The sequence below is a fragment of the Orycteropus afer genome, unplaced genomic scaffold (genome assembly GCF_000298275.1).
Source record: "Orycteropus afer afer isolate SDZICR_OR568_19922 unplaced genomic scaffold, OryAfe1.0 scaffold00015, whole genome shotgun sequence".
In the NCBI taxonomy this organism is placed as follows: Eukaryota; Metazoa; Chordata; class Mammalia; order Tubulidentata; family Orycteropodidae; genus Orycteropus; species Orycteropus afer.
The window spans coordinates 17,205,142-17,224,676 of NW_006921602.1; the positions used below are offsets into that span (position 1 = coordinate 17,205,142).

The window sequence follows — 19,535 nt, forward strand, 5'->3', positions numbered from 1 at the left end:
TAAGAGGAGCATAGTTTGGGAAAACTTTCCATGTCTTACAGATCAAAAAGATACCTTCACCTTATTTTTTTATAATAAAAAAACATGGAAAATGGGAGATATATATATTATATAGATATCTATATATCTGTATATATATATGTTGTGATTTTTACATTTTACAACATTTGAGTGTTACTTCTTACTTTTAAATATAACAGAAACCCATAAAACAACTTTATATTATAGATCAAATGTGCCCAGAAATGTACCTGCAACAGTAAATCAGCTCCTAATAGTCCCTGATAGCGGTTTTCATTCTAACCCCAAACATGAGTACTTATAAAGAGGTTCCACTAGATTTGAAGAAAGACACTTTCCTATCGTTGTCTTGTTTCAAGAGGTGAAAAGGCTGACTGACTAGCAGTGTCTCTCCAAAGCAACTGGTCTTACTTCTGGGTCTGTATGTTCTTTTGTTAGTTGGTCATTTGTTTAGATGAGATCGGTTTTGTCAGGCTCTCAGAATAATTTGGAAAGTAACCCAGAAGCCTGGCTTCATCCCAAATGACCATCACAGATGGAGGGATCTCCATATTCAACGAGACCCTTAGAACTTAGAGCAATAAATACATTCAGTCATTTATTCATAAACGAGTGACCGAATATTCAGTTCAAATAGAAACAACCTTTCTTCAGTGATGCAACATAACATGGAGTCTTGTATTGAGAAAATGAATGAATATTTTAAATAGATGCCTAGAGAGTCTGTATTTGCTGTTTACATTTAGTGTGCTTTGCCACATTAGCAGTACCCATTTCCTTTCCTCTTGTCCTTCTAAGAACTAATGGAAGATAGCTTGCCATTCACTTTGACATACTGCACATGCCATTACGTTGTTCTTGAAGAACAACTAAATTCTCTTCAGTGTGTGTGATTCCTTTCTCACTCATTATTACTCCAATGTGGATGAAAACTATTCCTGGAACTTGATTATCATTGAACAGATTGCAAATGTAAATGCAGATAGTTCTTGAGCAATATAGTGAATATGAGTTCACAAAAAATTCGTATGTACTGTACACATCTTCCTGAATCCAAAATTCTCTTCTTGTCCAAATGGTTTCAAATCTCATAAAACAGTGGTACATTTTTAAACATTAGGACATTAGCTGGCTGCTTCTTTAAATGTACCTGTATTGTCTGCCTGCTCCTTTTGTGGAGACGTGTTTTTGTATTGGATGTTTGGGCCAATGGGAGGCTTCAAGCTACAACATATTTTCCCAGTTTAAATATATTTAACATATGACAAACCCCAGACAAGGCTTTTAATATGTATAAAGAACTGCAGTGTTAGGTGGTTTATTTGCAAACTGTTTTCAATGTTGTCCATTTTTATGGCACCTTTAACAATATTCTTGTTTCCAAAGTACAAAAAAAAAAAAAAAATAGGTTAAATAATCTAGCCATAACTGAATGTCAAGCAATAAAACAAATGACTTTTGTGCATAGATTTAAAAAAAAATACAAATTTTAGACATCTGCATGTAAATGCAACCTCTTGTTTACTGCTTTCTTCAACTTGAGCAATTGATTCCTTATTTACTATTAACTTAAGAACTTGTAATGGCCTGTAAACATTTTCTCTCTTACTCTTCTTTCAAATTTACCTTTGTCCCTGCTTTTGAGTCATAATATTTAATGTTCTGCACATCTCTATACAGTTAACTTTTTGGCTTTCATTCTGTATAGATAAGAAAATGTTATATTATAAACAGCCTACTCAGTGCAAATATTTATCTGTTTATCAAATACCACGATATGCTGTATAATACCGGTTTTACTATATAATCTATTTTAGACATAGCTGTTTAGAACTAGAGTGTGCTATTTTTGTGTTTTTCTGATGTGTGGTGCTAGATAAGTTACTTTTGTGAACAACAACAACAAAAACCCCTTTTATTCCTAGACAATACCACCTTTGGGTCTTGTTAATTTCACTGAGTATAACTATATATTTGTATATATATATACATATAAATATATATATATAAATATATATATATATATATATATACCTACCTGTGCCCAACTGGCAGCTGTATCAGAGTGCTAGATTTGGGACATGCTTTTCTCTTTAAATACATAATATCATTATATAAATTATTCTAGAGTGTATTTAATTAGGATAAAATTACTTCCTTAGTATTGATATTTGACATATATAGGGTGAATTTGTTTATAAATATGGGTATATGAAAACTTATTATCAGTTGCTTTATGTTCGCAGCTTGGCTTTGTATCTCCTGAGCTGAAAAATATTGGCCAGGCCTTCAAGATCCTAAAGAAACACTCTAGTTGAGTAGAATAATACATTTTTTTTTTTTTCTTACTGAGGAATTATGTTATTGGCACCTGACTGAGTTGTGGGATTAGCTCCTATTATGGATAAAAGACGTTTGTATAAAATATCTTTGGTGGCTTGATGGCAGAGTAAACCTTTAGCTTCCCACCTGACTCATTATAATTATGGAGATATCCATTGGCAGAACATGACTATCAAACAAATTCAACAAGGGATGTCCTGTTTTAATATAACTTCAACCAGTTCCATGAACTGAGCGAAGAACTTTCATTTTTAAAGTCCTTTAATAATGACCTTAATTTAACTCTTTCATCTATTCTCCCAAGACCTATTGGCATTCTTAAAAATCAAGGTATATCAAATATCTAACTAAGGATGTAGTTAACCTTATTAAATATTGATTAGAATTGTTCTGTAATATTACTGAATTTGTAAGATCTTTAGCAAAGATTTTTGAGCAATTTATAAATTTAGAGCAAATGTTTCTGTTTACTGCACTTTTTATAATTGAAGGTGATAAATTCTCAAGCCATGATTGTTGGCTTCCATGCCCTTCGTATTTACCCATGATTCTAGACATTTTCCATTTTTATGGAAGATTTGCTATTACCTTAATGATAAATGCAATCATGTGTGGTTCATAAGAGCTAATGCTAACAGTTAACCCTTTTTAAGTGAATTGGCTAAGCTTAGGGAGAAATCTCCAAATACAAATCCGTCATTCTGTGTGGCTTTGCTAGAATGAGGTTGAAATCTTTTTTTTTTTTTTAAGAAGACATCACATATCTCCTAAGGCTCCTGAGGGTAGATATTGTTATCTCTTTGAGTCTGCACAATGGCCAGCACAGTCAGCATTTGCAGAAGTGTTTATTGACAATAAGTGTGCCCCCATTAAAACCTTCTTCCTGGGTTGTTTTGGTAAATTTATCAAGTATGCCAAGCCTTATGGTAAACAATTTCTTCTGCAACCAAGTAGTCAAGCCACATATAAAAAGACCACATGAAATGCTGATTTTAATTGTGTGCAGGTCTTAAGGATTAAGCACACAAATTTCACAAAACTCTGTGAGTAACAAACTCAGCCTTCTGTAAATATACATGCAAGTTTGGAAACAGTAATACTGTACCTATAAATATATGCTGTCTGTTTTGTGTACAGTATGTAAAAACCTTTTCTGCCACACTGAAAATGCAAGCCATTTATGGGATTCCTAAAAATAGTATTGTACTAAAACTTTGCTAATGATCTTTATTTATTAGAGGATCATCCAACTTTTCACTTACATTGGGTTTTCTTTTCAATTCACTCTTACAGTAGTTTGCTTATTTCCAGCTGTTTGTTATTTTATTGAGTCTTGAATTTAAAAAAAAAAAATATTTTGATTCATTTTGTAAATACAAGCTGTAAAAAAAGAGAGATTTAATGTTGTCTTTTAAATACTCCAATTTTCATTCTAATATGAATGTTGTTATATTGTACTTAGAAACTGTACCTTTAATATTACATTACCTTTATTAAAAGTGCATTGAACACATCAATTTTAGATGTGCTTTATGTACTATTATCCTATAATAAACCTTCAGCTTCTAATGGAAGACTTGACTTGTTTCCCTTCTTTTTTCTTGGTTATTGGATTGCATTGTATATCGTTTTCCAGCACTTTTTCAATTTTACACCTTATCTCCAGTGAAAAGCCCAGTGGACCCTTGCTACTTAGTGTGTTCCATGGTCCAGCAGCATCAGCATCACCTGGAACCTTGTTAGAAATGCAGAATCCCAAGCCCTACCTCAGACCTGCTGACTCAAAATCTGCATGTTTGTAACGCCCCTAGGTGATTGGTGTGCATGTTAATGTTTGAGAAGCAACCTCCACTTTGCAGGAGAGGGAAGGTGGGTACGTGGGTCAAGCTACCTTTTAGATCAGAGATGGCAAGAAAATAAGTTTTACCTTGTGAAATAAAGTCCATTTATTGGCAGTATCTGCCTGAAATGCAGAATTGAGAATTCTGATACAGTTTCCTGTCTCAAAGGAAAATGGTTCCACTACAAATTAGTGATGTCTGCACTCGTTGTTGTTGTTGGGTACCGTGGAGTCAATTTTCAGCTCATAATGGCCCCATCTGACAGAGTAGAACTGCTGCATTGGGTTTTCTTGGATGTCATCTTTACAGAAGCAGATCACCAGGTCTTTTTCCTGCAGAGCCACTTGGTGGGTTTGAACCCTAACCTTTCAGTTAGCAGTTAACTGTTGTGCCCCCAGGGCTCTGCTCTGGGTGTGGGAAGGGAGAAATCCTGAGTACACACTGTACATCTGTCTTTGCTGTAAACCAAAAATGCCAAACCCACTGCCAGCAAGTCAACGCCGACTCATAGTGACATAATAGCACAGTGTAGAACTCACCCTAGGATTTCCAAGGGTGTAAATCTTTACAGAAGCAAACGGCTTCATCTTTTTGTGGTGGAGCAGCTGGTGGGTTTGAACTGCCGACCTTTTGGTTAGTATCCATATGCTTTAACCATTGTACCACCAGAGCTCCTGCCTTTTAATTTGGAAAAAAAAAAAAAAAATGCTGGTGAGTCGGTTCCAACTCATTGTGACCCCTCCTTGGGTTTTCGAGGCAGTACCTCTATGGAAGTAGATTGCCATGTCTTCCTTCCAAGAAGTGGCTGATGGGTTTGAACCACCAGCCTTCTGGTTAGGAGTCAAATTCCCATTAAAATGGAATGTCAGAAATGATACCAGCGAAAAATAAACAAACAAACATGACTTTGCAGGGCTGTCAGCGCCCCATCTCTACCCCACTCCTTTTTTTGAGTAGAATATGTATGAGTGAATCAAAAATTTCCTATCAGCTAAGTATCACACAGAGTCCCTGGATAGGACAAACTATTAAGTGCTCAACTACTAACCATAAGGTTGGCATTCTGAACCCAACCAGAGGCACCTCACAAGATAGGCCTGGCGATCTATATCTAAAAGATCACAGCCTTGAAAACTCTATATCAAAAAAAAAAAAAAAAACACTGCCATTGAGTTGATTCTGACTCATAGTGACCCCCATTGGGTTTTTATGGAAGTACGTTGTTCCGTCTTCCTGCTTCCCACGGCTGGTGGGTTTGAACTGCTGACCTTCTGGTTAGCAGCCAGATGCCTTATCTACTATGCCACCACAGCTTCTTTGAAAACTCTACAGTACAGTCCTATTCTACACACATGGGGTCACCGTGAGTAGGAACTGACTCCAAAGCAACTAACAACAAGACCAAGTATCACACTATTTTAATGATGCAAAAATCTCATGTTAAATTATTTTAAGATAATCTCAAGACCACTGATTGACATTTTCCTCTACACACATACTACACTAAGTGTCTCTTGCATGCAGTAAGCATTCATTAATTATTTGAGTTGATTCTAAAAGTTGCTTCATGTAGCAAACAGTCCTAATCCTGCTTTTATTTCCAACTACCCCAGAGAAGAAGGATGAGATTATGCCTGTAAAATTTTGGTAGACTATCAAAGTCCATATAATTATAAATATTCACTACTTTTCAGTGTCTCTGGAAATTGAGAGTCAATGGAAATAATTAGTGTCAGGTTACCTAATAAGAAAGTTAAGCACAGGCTTACTTGTGCTTACTTTCTAATCTGTAGTGGACAATTTCATACTTTTTCACTACATTAAAGATTCTGCTTCTAGGTATGGCTGGTACTTGTCTCTCTGTCAACTCCAGAGCACCTTCCTACAGAATCACAGCCTCTTTTCAAATTTACAATCCCTGAAAGGGTCAGAGTACCTGTAAGCAACGGAATCACGGGCTTACTTGTGCTTACTAACTAATCTGAAGTGAACAGTTTCATATGAGTTTCATATCTTTCATCAAAGATGTGGTGAGTTGAAGAGGTTTTTGTTGGAGTTCTGGTTATAATGATCTCATGGGAAAGGAAAACAAGCACTGGGTTATTAATGAACTAGAAATACTAGGGAAGGCAGCAACAGTAATAACCACAGACTGGATAGTGAGATCCAACCACAAGAATGTCTTAGTTGCTATTACTACTGAACTTTGTTTTATGAGGCAAGATCAAGCAGTGCAGCCCCTCAAGATTAGACTTCCACTTCTAATTAGCATTTGGAATAAATGAAGCAGTGTGGAGCAGGCCTCTGCTTCTCATGGCAGGTCTGTGAAAAGATTGAGCTGAGTTCAGGGGGCTGGAAAGAGGAGGAGAGCTGCTGAGGTGCAGCCTACACCTAGGCTTCCCATTTGGAGTAAGAAACTGAAGATGGGGCCTGGTAGTGTTCAAAGCCATGGTCCAAAGGAGGCCACTGATGTTACATTACTCACCAGAGACAGGAAAAATAAAAAGACATCTCCACCCTCAAGGGACTTTAGGAACATGGGGCAAGATAGGGAATTTTTGTCAGGAGAACCCTCTCAATCTCAGAATAACATTGAATAGTTACCCCCACATTCCACTGCCCCCTCTCTCACTCCCCCCTCCAGCTTTTTTTTTTTTAAGACTTGTTTAGACTCACAGTAAGGTCCCAGGGTAGCACAAGTAGTTTGCAATTGGCTGCAAACCTAAAGACTGGCAGTTTGAATCCACCAAGAAGTGCCATGGAAGAAAGGCCTGGCAATCTACTTCCAGCTGTGGCAGAAGCCTCTCTAGGAGATTAGCAGTCCCTCAATCCTTCCAGGGGAGCTCTGGTAGCATAGTGCCTAAGGCACTTGACTGCTAACCAGAAGACTGTGGTTCAAACCCACCAGCCACTCCTCAGAAGGAAGGTTGGGCAATCTACTTTCATAGCGCTACTGCCTCGGAAACCCAAGGAGGGGTTGCTATGAGTCGGGTCCGACTCGAAGGCATATAACAACAACAAAAACTATCCTTTCAGTGTGCCACCAGTTGTGAGCTGAAGAAAAAGCCTGCTTTTCTCCTCATGTCATTTGGCTCTGATGTTGGAGCAGAAAGATAGCAAACTAGTCTGTGTGTATTGGATTTGGTTCTGGATTTTTTTCTTTGGAGGAGAATTATTGGCTTCACTTGATGAACTTCTCAAACAATATTTTTAATTCCAGGATGACTTCCCCTTTGGGCAGAAGGAGGCTGCTTCATCTATCAATAGTTTTGTGCTTAAACTCAAAGTTCATAGCCACCCCCTTTGGGTTCTCAAGGCTGTAAATCTTTACCAAAGCAGACTGCTCCATCTCTCTTTGGCAGAGCAGCTGGTGGTTTCAAACCACTGACCTTTTGGTTAGTAGCCAAATGCCTTAACCACTCCACCACCAGAGCTCCTTAGTTCTGTACTTTATAAAAAACACTGCCATTGAGTCAATTCCAGATTACCCCATCTTCCTTCTGCAGAGTGGCTGGTAAGCTTGAACCACCAACCTTCTGGTTAGCAGTCACTGCGCCTCCAGAGCTCATTAATTCTGTACTTAAAAAAAAAGCCAAGCCCACTGCTATCAAGTCAATTCCAACTCATAGCTACCCACACTGAGTTCCCAAGATGATAAATCTTATGGAAGTAGATTGCTCAGTCTTGCTTCCGCAGAGTGGCTGGTGGGTTTGAACCTAGCAGTCAGATGCCTTAGGCACTGTGCTACCAGAGCTCCTTTAATTCTGTACTTAGAGGATAAAAAATCATTTTAATATTAGCTTCACACAAAATTAATCATGATAATGCTCCCTTACCAAGCCCCACGTTCTCGCCTTCTACCATTCTCACTCTACCCCTATAATGATATACATAATACATTTTAAAAATGAATACAAATATTTTCTAAATTATTTTACTTGGAATTATCTAACCTCTCCCTGTAATATACTTAAACAAACAAAAGAAATTGCCGTCAATTCCAATTTGTAGCAACCTCATGTGCCAGGGTAAAACTGAGCCAAACACAGTTGTCTGTGGTTGGTTTTTAGGAAGCAGACAGCTCGGCCTTTCTTCTTCTGCAGCCCCTCTGGGTGGACTCAAATTGCCAACCTTCTGGTTAGCAGCTGAGTGTTAGCCCTTCGCACCACCTATGGAATCCTTGAACCAAAAAAAAACAAACTCACTGCCATCGAGTCGGATCCCACTCATAGCAACCCCTCCTTGGGTTTCTGAGGTGGTATCACTACAGAAGTAGATTGCCCAACCTTCCTTCCGAGGAGTGGCTGGTGGGTTTGAACCACCAGCCTTCTGGTTAACAGTCAAGTACCTTAGGCATTATGCCACTAGAGTTCCTATGGACTCCTTAGGTACTGCCTATAAAAGACCAGCATGCAAATGAACTGTTATTTCAGACTTTTTTTCAGCTTAAGGGCAATGTAATATAGGACACAACAAAATCTAATTTAGAAAATGTTATCTTCTGAGGAAAGAAATTTGAACATTTTAGCCATTCTGTTCTGACAGAGCATATTCTGGGCCAGAATATCTTGCTGGTCTTCAGGATTGATGATGATTCCCTCCCCCTTGAAATACTATTTATTGCTGAAAAGCCTGATTTGAGCAAACTGTTATTAGCAACAATATTTCCCAATAGTTTCTGATCAATTACTAGATTGAAACCTCTTTGCTAGAGGCCTATCTCTGGATTCTCATTTTTGAAAGCACTGTATGGATGATAGTGAATTCATGAAGAAATTGCCAGAGTGAAGTAGTTACCACACTATAAATACACAAATGCCACGTTCACCACAAATCAAGCAAAAGAAACTTGTTAGCTGAGGGATGGGAAATGATTTAGTACTGATAAAAGGTAAATAACGCAACAACGCAAGGCACTGCCATCGAGTCCGATCCAACTCATAGCAACCCCTCCTTGGGTTTCCCAGGTTATCACTATGGAAGTAGACTGCCCAACCTTCCTTATTATTGTACATTTCTCTGTCTTAATTTGGCCCACAAGAAAAAATACACATCTAGTAGCAACTGTCAACTATCTTTACTTAGAAGCTTGCTGTTTTAAGAATTCTTTTCGAAAGTTTCATTTGATGATACATTTCATAAGGTCAGAACAAGTTAATTTTTTCAAAATCAACTGCCTCTTTATGCAACTTCCAGCTGCGTTTGTTTTTCAGTTTACTAGAAATGGAGAACTAAATCCCTCTTCTCCTTAAAAGTTCACAGTATAAAATAGTATAGTCACTTAGAAAAATAGTTTGGAAGTTTCTTAAAAAGGTAAACATAAATTTACCATATAACCCAGCAATTCCACTCCTAGATGTCTACCTAAGAGCATCGGCTCCATGCAGGATTCAAGCTTACCAAAAACAGCTGACCACTCCCAAAGCTGCTTCTTATATATTTAAAGCAGACCACATCCCTAAACCAGCTACTCAGCTGCTCCCAGCAGATTCCACCATGGAGGTGATTGCCAGTCTCATCATGGGGAATAACTACCACCAGCTGCCCAACCACTCAAAACCAGGCCCAGCCAAGTTGACACACAACCTGAACAACCACAATTCCAACCCTTGTCAACTTGGCATCTCTACAGATCTCCTTCATTGGGTGGCCCAAATGTCCTAGACCATCTGAGTGGCAACCTCACCCTCTTAGCCTGGCAGGCCATATTCCTCTACCTCCTGGGCACGGCAGCCCTGTCCCCTCACTCTTGGACAGCACCTATAGCCCCATCCCATTGGCCCACATAAACGAGCAGCCCCATACTCCAGAACCAAGTTGGTGAAGGTCTGACACTTTGAGGCTTAGGCAGCTCTGCTTCCCATCTCTTTGGTCTCTCAGTTTCTACCAATCAATACCCGAAGGCAACCCACTCGGCTGGAAATTCTTCCTGCTCAAAAAGCATTCAGCTTTCTTGCTCCGTGGGCCAACCAACCTGCCACTCCATTACATACGGGTCAGTCACTCTCACTCACTGCCTTCCAGTCGGATCCGACTCATAGTGACCCCTCCTTGGGTTTCCGCGGTAGTAACTCTATGGAAGTAGATTGCCCAGTCTTCCTTCTGAGGAGTGGCTGGTGGGTTTGAACCGCCAGCCTTCCGGTTAGCAGTCAAATGCCTTAGGCACTGTGTCACAGAGCTCCCTACATGTCAGTATGTTCTACCAATTAATGCCTGAAGGCAACCCACTCTGCCAGGAAGCCACCTAGCAGATGGAATCCAGCTTTCTCCTCCACGCTGGTAAGCCTGTTGCTGTCTGATGCTGTTCTCTCGGCTCTGCTGCTTCCATCTCTCTGCCAGTGTCTCTTGTCAAAGACACATTCCACTCCTATTTCCACGTTTTAGATATGTCAGAGCACCACCCCACTCTCTCAGTACCACATTGTTTTGGTTATCTGTGCCACTGTAACAGAAAATACCACAAAGGGGTGGCTTTAACAACAGGGAATTCATTCTCTTACAGTTCTGGAAGCGAGAAGTCCGAGTTCAAAGTGCCAGGCTCCAGGGGATGGGTGAGAGTCCCTCAACCTTGGGCTTCAGCTCTGCCTCTTGCTCCTGTCCCACTGAAGCTGGAGGCTTTTTTTTTTTTTCCCACTCAGGCAACTGCTGGCTGCTGAGGCTGGCAAACCCAAGGTCAACAAGTAAAAAGACATAGTCCCAATATTACCAAACCACACAGCAGGCTACTGATTCAAATCCACTAAAAATCCCAAGATTGGCAGACAACACAGCGGGCTGCTGAATGATGACCCAGCTACATGCAGGATTTAAGTATGCCAAAAGCTGCAGACCACGCCCAAAGCTTCTCATTATATACTAGAAGCTAACTACATGGCTAAAGCAACCATTCAGTTGCTTGCAGCAGATTCTACCATGGAGTTGATTGCCAGTCTTATCATGGGGAGTAACTACCACCAGCTTCCAGCCACTCAACCAGACCAAGTTAACACATAACCTTAACTACCACAGTTGGTTAAGCAGCATTTCACTTCCCGTAAAATAAAGTAAACATTCCTTAGTTTGGCTTATAAAGTTCTCTGTGATCTTACCCCAGTCATCCTATTTTTCCAGACCTTTTTTTTCTACTACCTTTCATATAGGAGCCCTGGTGGCATAACAGTAAAGCATTCAGCTACAAACCAAAAGGTTGATGGTTTGAACCCACACAGTGCCTCCTCAGGACAAAGACCTGGCCATCTGCTCCCACAAGGATTACAGCCTAGAAAACCCTATGTTACCGTTCTGTCATATGGGGTCATTATGAGTTGAAATTGACTTGATGGCACCTAACAACAGCACCTTTGACACACCTTGCATTCCAGCCAAAATGAACTACTTTAGCTCTGGTGGTGTAGTACCTAAGGTGTTTGATTGCTAACCAGAAGGGTGGTGGTTCAAACACAGCCCCTCCTTGGAAAGAAGACTGGGCAATCTACTTCTAGAGATACCACCTCAGAAACCCAAGGAGTTCCAACTATGAGTCAGAACTGACTTGCCAGCAGTGAGTTTGGTTTGTTTTTTGGTATATTCAAGGAAGGTTTTTCTAAAAACATAAACATAGTTTTTAATGTTAATGTAATTTTAACAAAATCATAAATCATTCTAAAATTTAGAACATGCTTTCCTGATAGCACACAAACCAGAATGAGCTAACAATGCCAAGTGCCCACTGTGGTAACTGACCTTTACTAAAAACCAGTTGCCATAGAGTCTATTCCAACTCATGGCTACTCCTAGTATTTCAGAATAGAATTGTGCCCCATAAGGTTTACAATGGCTGATCATTGGAAGTAAATCATCAGGCCTTTCTTCCCAGTTGCCTCACACGGGGACTCAATAAATAAGTACTCAATAAATCTCTAGCTATTCAAAGATGCTCTATGGCACTCTCTGAACCCACATAACCCTTTTTAGATACCTCTCTTGAGCAGCTTAGCATCTTCTATTTTCTTTTATGATTGTTTAATGTAAACGTCTTAGATTCCCACAGATCATAAGTTTTAGAAAACCAGTGCTCAGTCTTAGTTTTATGTGTATCCATTACCAAGCACAATTTATGATAGCTGCTCAATAAATCTTTCCTTAATGAGTGAATAAAACTAGTGTGAGAACCAGAGTGGTTACTTCTGGAAACTGGCATGTAAAATGGGATGGGGAGAGTGGAGGGAAAGTGCTAGGAATTGAAATCTACTTGACTGCATTGGGTACTAAATGCAGGTATTGTGCTGAGCACAGCTTCATCCCTTATTTCATTCAGTCCTTTCCAAAAAAATCCCCACAAAGTGTGTGCTAATAATATCATCTCTATTTTACAAATGAGGATTCAGGCTTAGCGTCTTTTCAGTACTTTTCTTATTGCTTGTCCTCTTTCTAATCTATCACTGGAAATTGATAGCACTTTCCTCCAAGGTCAAGAACTTTCTATGATAACAACACGCAGCCCTCAACCCTTTCCACACAACAAGCCGCACGTAGCCCTTAACTGACTGAACCAGGTGCAGAAAACTCAGGGCGACGCTTATACTTTCCAGTCGCACAGGCACCGCCCACTTCGTTGCTGGTGATGTCATCACGCAGGGTCGAGGCGGCACAGTCACGTCCTTTATATAAGGTTTTTCTCGGCGCGCGCACGCACGCGTTTCAATGTGAGAAGTGGGTTGGAGTATTCGGGGCCTCGGCTCAGGCCCGAGCCGCTGCGGACCACGAGGTGGGCTGAAAAGCTGCCTTGCTGCAGAGACCGGGAAGGAAGGGCGCTGCCCTTCAGGCGGGCTTGCTCGCGAGGGGCGGGAAGAAAGAACATGGCGGCTGTTTTGACCGGCCAGGACCCTCCACTCCCCGCGCTGGCACGACCTCCTGCCTCGCTTTGCTCGCCCGTTTTAACCTCCCTTCCTAGAACCTTGTTTCTCTTATCTTTTCGTCACCTTACCCTCAGCTGTTTTTTGTTTTTGCCTTCATTAACCTCTCCTGCCCCACACTAGATCGAAGTGTAATTAAGTGGGAGATCCACTCCTAAATTTAACTGTTAGTTTTTCACATACCACTTTATCAGTCTGCACTGGGTGACCGAAGCACCGAACAGGGAGAACGCCTTATTCCTTAAAATGATCCTGTAAAATGCAGATTAAGTTGCAAGGACTTAAGTGTCTTGAACTGTGAAGTTCTCTTCGTGAGACCTTTCTAGGTCAAAAATTCTTGATATCCAGGGAGATTTTGACCTGCGTTGTCTGCCAGAATTGACCCCCTAACTTAAAAATTAAGAAAACGGCGGTGCGATTTATTTTCGCTAAGATACAGCCGAATTCAGACACAGTTTCATGCCGTAAAGTATAAGGAATGAGAACACAGTTGGGTTTCAGCTCTTCCTCTGTGAGTGTCCTAAGAGTAACGTTCCTGGCTATGGAAAAGGACTCATCCTACATCATCGCTTTTGCTCTTCTACAAAGAACCCTGGGAACGTTCTGTATTTTGTGTTAGGTGCCCAAGTCAGTGGAGGGTACAGGTTGAGTAGAGGTGGTTCTGCATTTGAATTAACATCACCTGCCCATGCCAATCACCTGCTTTTGATCTTGACCTTTTATTTTTCCACAGTTGAGTATAGATTGTGGAGAGACTCTGCCTCCATTGGAGCCTGCGCTGCCAGGCAGCAGAGTTGTCATAAAGAGTGCAGCAGAAACCTGGGACTTTGAGCTCTAAGGTGGCCATGGGTGAACCGAGGCTGAACTGGTGAGTTGCATGTTTGTTAACTCCCTAAAGAGGATTGAAGTGGGTCAAATAGAGTAACAAAGCAGGGATTTTGGCCTGGAGAGATTTGGAGGAAACAAAGCAGTTCAGGACCCCAGAATTTACCCTATTCTTATCTTCACGTATTGAGCACCTTTGAAACATAGCTGACTGCACTTCCACTCCTAAAGTAACAACTCAGGACTCACATTATTTGATCTTATTCCATCATGCATATATTGTTAGTCTTTTAGTGAAGGAGAGATGTTGGAATTTTCTTGTATCCGAGAAACTTGCCCATTTCCATATAAATAATGAAAGTACCCTTTTAGGGAGCTCTGGTAGCATAGTGCCTAAGGCACTTGACTGCTAACCAGGAGGCTGGCGGTTCAAACCCACCAGCCACTCCTCAGAAGGAAGGTTGGGCAATCCTACTTTCTAGTGATAACTGCCTCGGAAACCCAAGGAGGGGTCGCTATGAGTCGGGGCCGACTCGACGGCAAATAACAACAACAACAACCCTTTTAGAAAAACAAGCCCCTTTTGTTATATTGGCATATGTACCAAGTGTTAATGCAAATGCATAGACCTTATTTTAGGAGCGTATGAGAACTTTGCAGATGGAGCACCCAGTTAAGTAATATGTTGGTCTTGCAGAGATGTAGCTAATACATATGCTGCTTTAATCAATTTGTGGCACATTTATTGAGCCAGCCTATAGAGATGCAAAAGTCACAAGAGGTTACAAAGATCATTAAAATAGTACTTGACTCAAAGAAGATTCAGTCAGTATTTGTTCAGTAAGTATTTGTTTATTGCAAAAAATGATCCCATCCCCAAGGAGCTGGAAATCCCTCAGACCTATAATGTTGTTTTTGTATAGTATGCAAAAACCTTAGATATAGTTCCATGGCAAGGTAGTAAGAAACTCTACACTGGTGCATCCAAAAAACCAAACTCACTGCCATCGAGTTGATTCTGCCTCACAGGACCCCCTTTGGGTTTCCGAGGTGGTAAATCTTTATGGAAGTAGATTGCCCTGACTTCCTCTGCGGAGTGGCTGGTGGGTTTGAATCACCAGCTTCCTGGTTAGCAGTCAGATGCCTTTATGCCACAGAGCTACTTCACTGGTGTAGAGCAAATAAGAAGCTCTAATTTTACCATTTATACTTTAATCATAGTTTTTTGGATACCAAAAACCAACTCATTGCTGTGAGTCGAGTGGAACTCGTAGTGACCTCGCAGCACATAGTAGGAGGCCCTGTAGAGAGTTTCCAAGGCTATAGTCTTTATGAAAGCACACTGCTACATCTTTCTCCCATAAAGCAGCTGGTGGGTTCTAACCACCAGCCTTTCAGTTAGCAGCGGAGTGTAATCACTGTACTAACAGTAAGAAGCAATGTGGAGCAAAATGCTAGTATTTTTGCCTAATCTGGTGGCGTGGTGCCTAAGGCACTTGTCTGCTAACCAGAAAGCTGGCAGTTCAAACCCACCGGCCACTCCTCAGAAGGAAGGTTGGGCAATCTACTTCAGTAGTGATACTGCCTCAGAAACCCAAAGAGGGGTTGCTGAGTTGCATCCGACTCGACAGCAGTGAGTTTCAGTTAGATTTCAAGAATGGGCCAGCCAGAAGTTGCAATTTGATTACATTGCTTTATAATTGTAGGTTTTAAGAGGTATGCATTGTACTCCTTGCCACTGCCATAAAATTTGTGTTCATGACAGCACAGATGCTCCTGTATACCAGTGACGTTGTAGAACCAAATGTGGTTTAGAGGCTTTACACAATATTGTAGCCCTTGAAACTATTCTTTTCCACCCATTCTTTGTCCTCTCTAGATTAATGGTTCTCAATTAATTAATTCTCAGTTTTTTAATTCCTTCATTCAACCAAATTTATTGAATGTTTGCTATATGCAAAGTATTGACTAAAAGCTAAAATATGTTAATCTCTAAATTAATTATGTTATGAAAAATCATACATAGCCTTAGAGGTGAAGGAGCTCTGGTGGCATAGTGCCTAAGGCATTTGACTGCTAACCAGAAGGCTGGCTGTTCTAACCCACTAGCCACTCCTCAGAAGGAAGATTAGACAATCTATCTCCATAGCAATACCACCTCAGAAACCCAAGGAGGGGTCACTATGAGTCGGATCCGACTCGACGGCAGTGAGTTTGGTTTTTTTGGAGCCTTAGAGGTGGTTTTAACAAAAGCACACCATTTATCTCATTTGCCAAGTTAATGGAAATATGTAGAATATTAGATCTTTGTAGATAGTCTGTTGGCTCAACCCAGTAGCAGATAGAATAGAAATAAGTTGAGAAGAATTTTCCTTCAGCTTTCATATATCTTAGTATTGTGCCTTACAGCCAGAGGTGAGCCCTACTCCTGACAAGCCCTTCGTTATACTTTATTCCGCCCAATCTTTACTCTTAAGTCTCTCTGGCATTTATTTAAATGGGTACTAAAAAAAAGGAAAGGCTGATTGTTGAACTGGAGAATTTCAGAATGGGCCAAGGCCAGAAGCTATCCAAGAAGTAAAAGATCTAAAGCCATGGAACTGGTACATGGAATTGAAATTACTAAGAGGTGACTGGGGGGTGGGAGGGTAAGTTGTTATAATTATTATTGTACCATTATGCATCTTAGTTTCACCTAAGATTTTAAATTGTCAAATACAAATAAATTACTTTGTTTTACAGGGATGTTTCCCCAAAAAATGGCCTTAAGACATTTTTCTCTCGAGAAAATTATAAAGATCATTCTATGGCTCCAAGTTTAAAAGAATTATGTATTTTATCTAACAGGTAATTGTCTATTTGATTGTTGTTTTTCTGGTAATATATGTGTTTGTGTGAATATTTAGTACCCAATGACAACTTCCAGACATTTTTCTATACATGAACAGCTGTGTGTGTGTGTGTGTGTGTGTGTACGTACATATATATATACTTATATATACCTATTGGGATATATATATTTGTTTAACCATTTGAAAATACAAATAGGGTCATACTATAATACTGTTTTGTAGTTTGCTCTTTTCATTTAAAAGGATGTTTTGTATATCTCTCCATGCTCCCACAGATGGCACGATCTTTTTAATGGTTGCATATTACTTCATTATATAGGTATATTTTTAATGCATTTACTAGTTCCCTATTGCTAAATGTTTGCGATGTTCCTCTTTTTTGTGTAATTATAGAACTACATTGGTGAATTTTTTGTAATTATTTCTGTAAGATTAATTCATAGACATAGAATTGTTTGGTCAGATGATACATACATTTTATATTTTGATAGATACTGCCAGATTGCCAAAGATTTTCCCTCTCTGATATGAAAATGCCTATTACATGATAATTTTTACTGCTCACCTGGCTGTGGCAGCTCTTCTTTTTGATTGACTGTTTCTAATATAATGTGGATCAATCTTGAAACCAAGTAAGCAAGCTTACTAGAAAGGTGTATAAATACACCAGACGAAGAATTAGAGGAGTGCAGCATTTACTTTCATCCTTTTTCTATCCTTTTACCATGGAGGAAGCATATCTTCTTTCACAGCCAGTCCCTGCATGTGAATGGAAACCCATCTTTTCCTGCCTTTTGAGACCCTTAGTGTCAATTACAACCCCTCTTAACTCCTATATCTTTGTTCTCTCTATTTTTTAAGTCATCTCCATCAGTATTGAAAGGTGCTCAAGTTTTTCCTGTCTAAATAAATCCTCGAACTCTACATTCCCTTCTGTTTACTTTCTTCTCTCATTTATAGTTAAACCAAACCAAACTCATTGCCGTCGAGTCAGATCTGACTCATAGCAACCCCTCCTTGGGTTTCTGAGGCGGTATCTATACAAAAGTAGGTTGCCTAGTCTCCCTTCTGAGGAATGGCTGGTGGGTTTGAACCGCCAGCCTTCTGGTTAGCAGTCATATGCCTTAGATACTACACCACCAGAGCTCCCCATTTATAGTTATACTTCTTTAAAGGTTGTGCTAGCTATACTTTGACTCACTGTATGTCCCATTACACTTGCCTTTCACTGAACATTCCACTCTAATCTGCCTTCTACCCATGCTGCACTATTAGAAATGCTGCTTTCAAGATTATCACTGAGCACTTGGCTATCACAAAATCTCACTCTGCTGGTTTTCCTCCCAGCTTCTGGATACTGTGGTATTTCTCAGTCTTTTGCCATCTTCCTCCTTAGGCTTCCCATTCTGTCTGATCATTAGACTGTCTGTGGAACTTTCATAAGATACAGATTTTCTACTCTCAACCTTATCTTTTAAACCTGAACCTCTGATGATGCATCTGTAGAATGAGATCAGCCTATGATCAGTGAATATGTATAGTAATAGACATACCATAAAAGCAAAACAAAACTGTTGCCATCAAGGTAATTTTGACTCACAGTGACAATTAGGGTTTCCAAAGCTATAATCTTTATTATTTTTTAAAATTTTATTGTGATTTGAGTGAAAGCTTACAGAGCAGATTTGTTTTACATTCAAAAGTTCAAACACATTTTGTTTTGTGACATTGATTACAATCCCTGCAATTTAGCAATTCTCTTCCAACTTCCTCTCATGATTATCTTTTCCTTGTGTCCTTCTTACCTATGCATTCCTGCCTCCCTCGCTTTCTTCCTGTGCAAATGCTGCCCTTTTGATCTCCCATGGTTGATTATTCTAAGGAGTACATCTTCCTGGTGTAATTGTCCAGCTGCTAGGCCTGCCTGCCTTTGACTCAGAGTTAAGCCACAGGAGTGAGATAATTCCAGGCCCCAAGGCTGTAATCTTTATGGAAGCAGATTGCCACATCTTTCTCCCATGGAGCAGCTGGTGGGTTCAAGCTTCCATCCTTTTAGTTTACCAGCCAAAGCTTAACCATTGTGCCACCAGGCCTCCTTTAGACAGATACACATGCATATTTGTATTAATATACTCCTCCTTTTTTTCACATAAGTGGGAACATACTATGTGTATGTGGAATTCTGAATTATTCTTTTTGCTCAATGATTAAGTGCTTGGTTGCTAACGGAAAATCAATCGTTCAAACCCACCAGTGAGAGAAAAGACCTGGTGATCTGCTCCTGTAAAGATTAAAGCTTAGGAAACCCTAGGGGACAGTTCTGTTCTGTCCTGTAGGACTGTTATGAATTGGAATCAACTCGATGCACATGACAACAATAGCATATTTTAGTGATCTCTCCACATGTATAGATTAACCTCATTCCTTCCCATAACTGTATCATTCTGTTGTTCAATATCTTAATTTTTAAATTGACCCCTGCTGATTCATGAAGTTTGTTTCCTTTCTTTTTCTTTTGTGAACAGTGAGGATCTTTTTTATACGTGTACTTGCATAAGTAGGATAAATTCCCTATAAGTGGAGGGTATGTGTGCATTTTCATTTTGGTAGATATTGCCAAGTTGCCATTAAAGACATTAAAGTGCTTTTTTGATTCCATCAAATGAATAGCTAAGTTCACATGAAAGTAAGCAGTTGTATTAAAGGAGCAATTTCAAAAATAAATATTTTAAAGAGACGATTTCAGAAGCAGCATTCTT

General features: G+C 39.9%; 1 protein-coding gene across 1 annotated transcript in view; it reads left to right on the forward strand.

Annotated features, from left to right (window-relative positions):
• The first annotated feature begins 13,932 nt into the window (after positions 1–13,932).
• The window catches only part of ICE2 (interactor of little elongation complex ELL subunit 2), a 90,346-nt gene continuing 84,743 nt past the window's right edge, over positions 13,933–19,535 (forward strand). The window contains exons 1-2 of the mRNA XM_007958287.2: positions 13,933–13,967; positions 16,667–16,771. Coding sequence (XP_007956478.1) covers positions 13,945–13,967; positions 16,667–16,771 — 128 coding nt within the window. The 5' untranslated portion in view covers positions 13,933–13,944. The remainder of the gene's footprint in view (positions 13,968–16,666; positions 16,772–19,535) is intronic.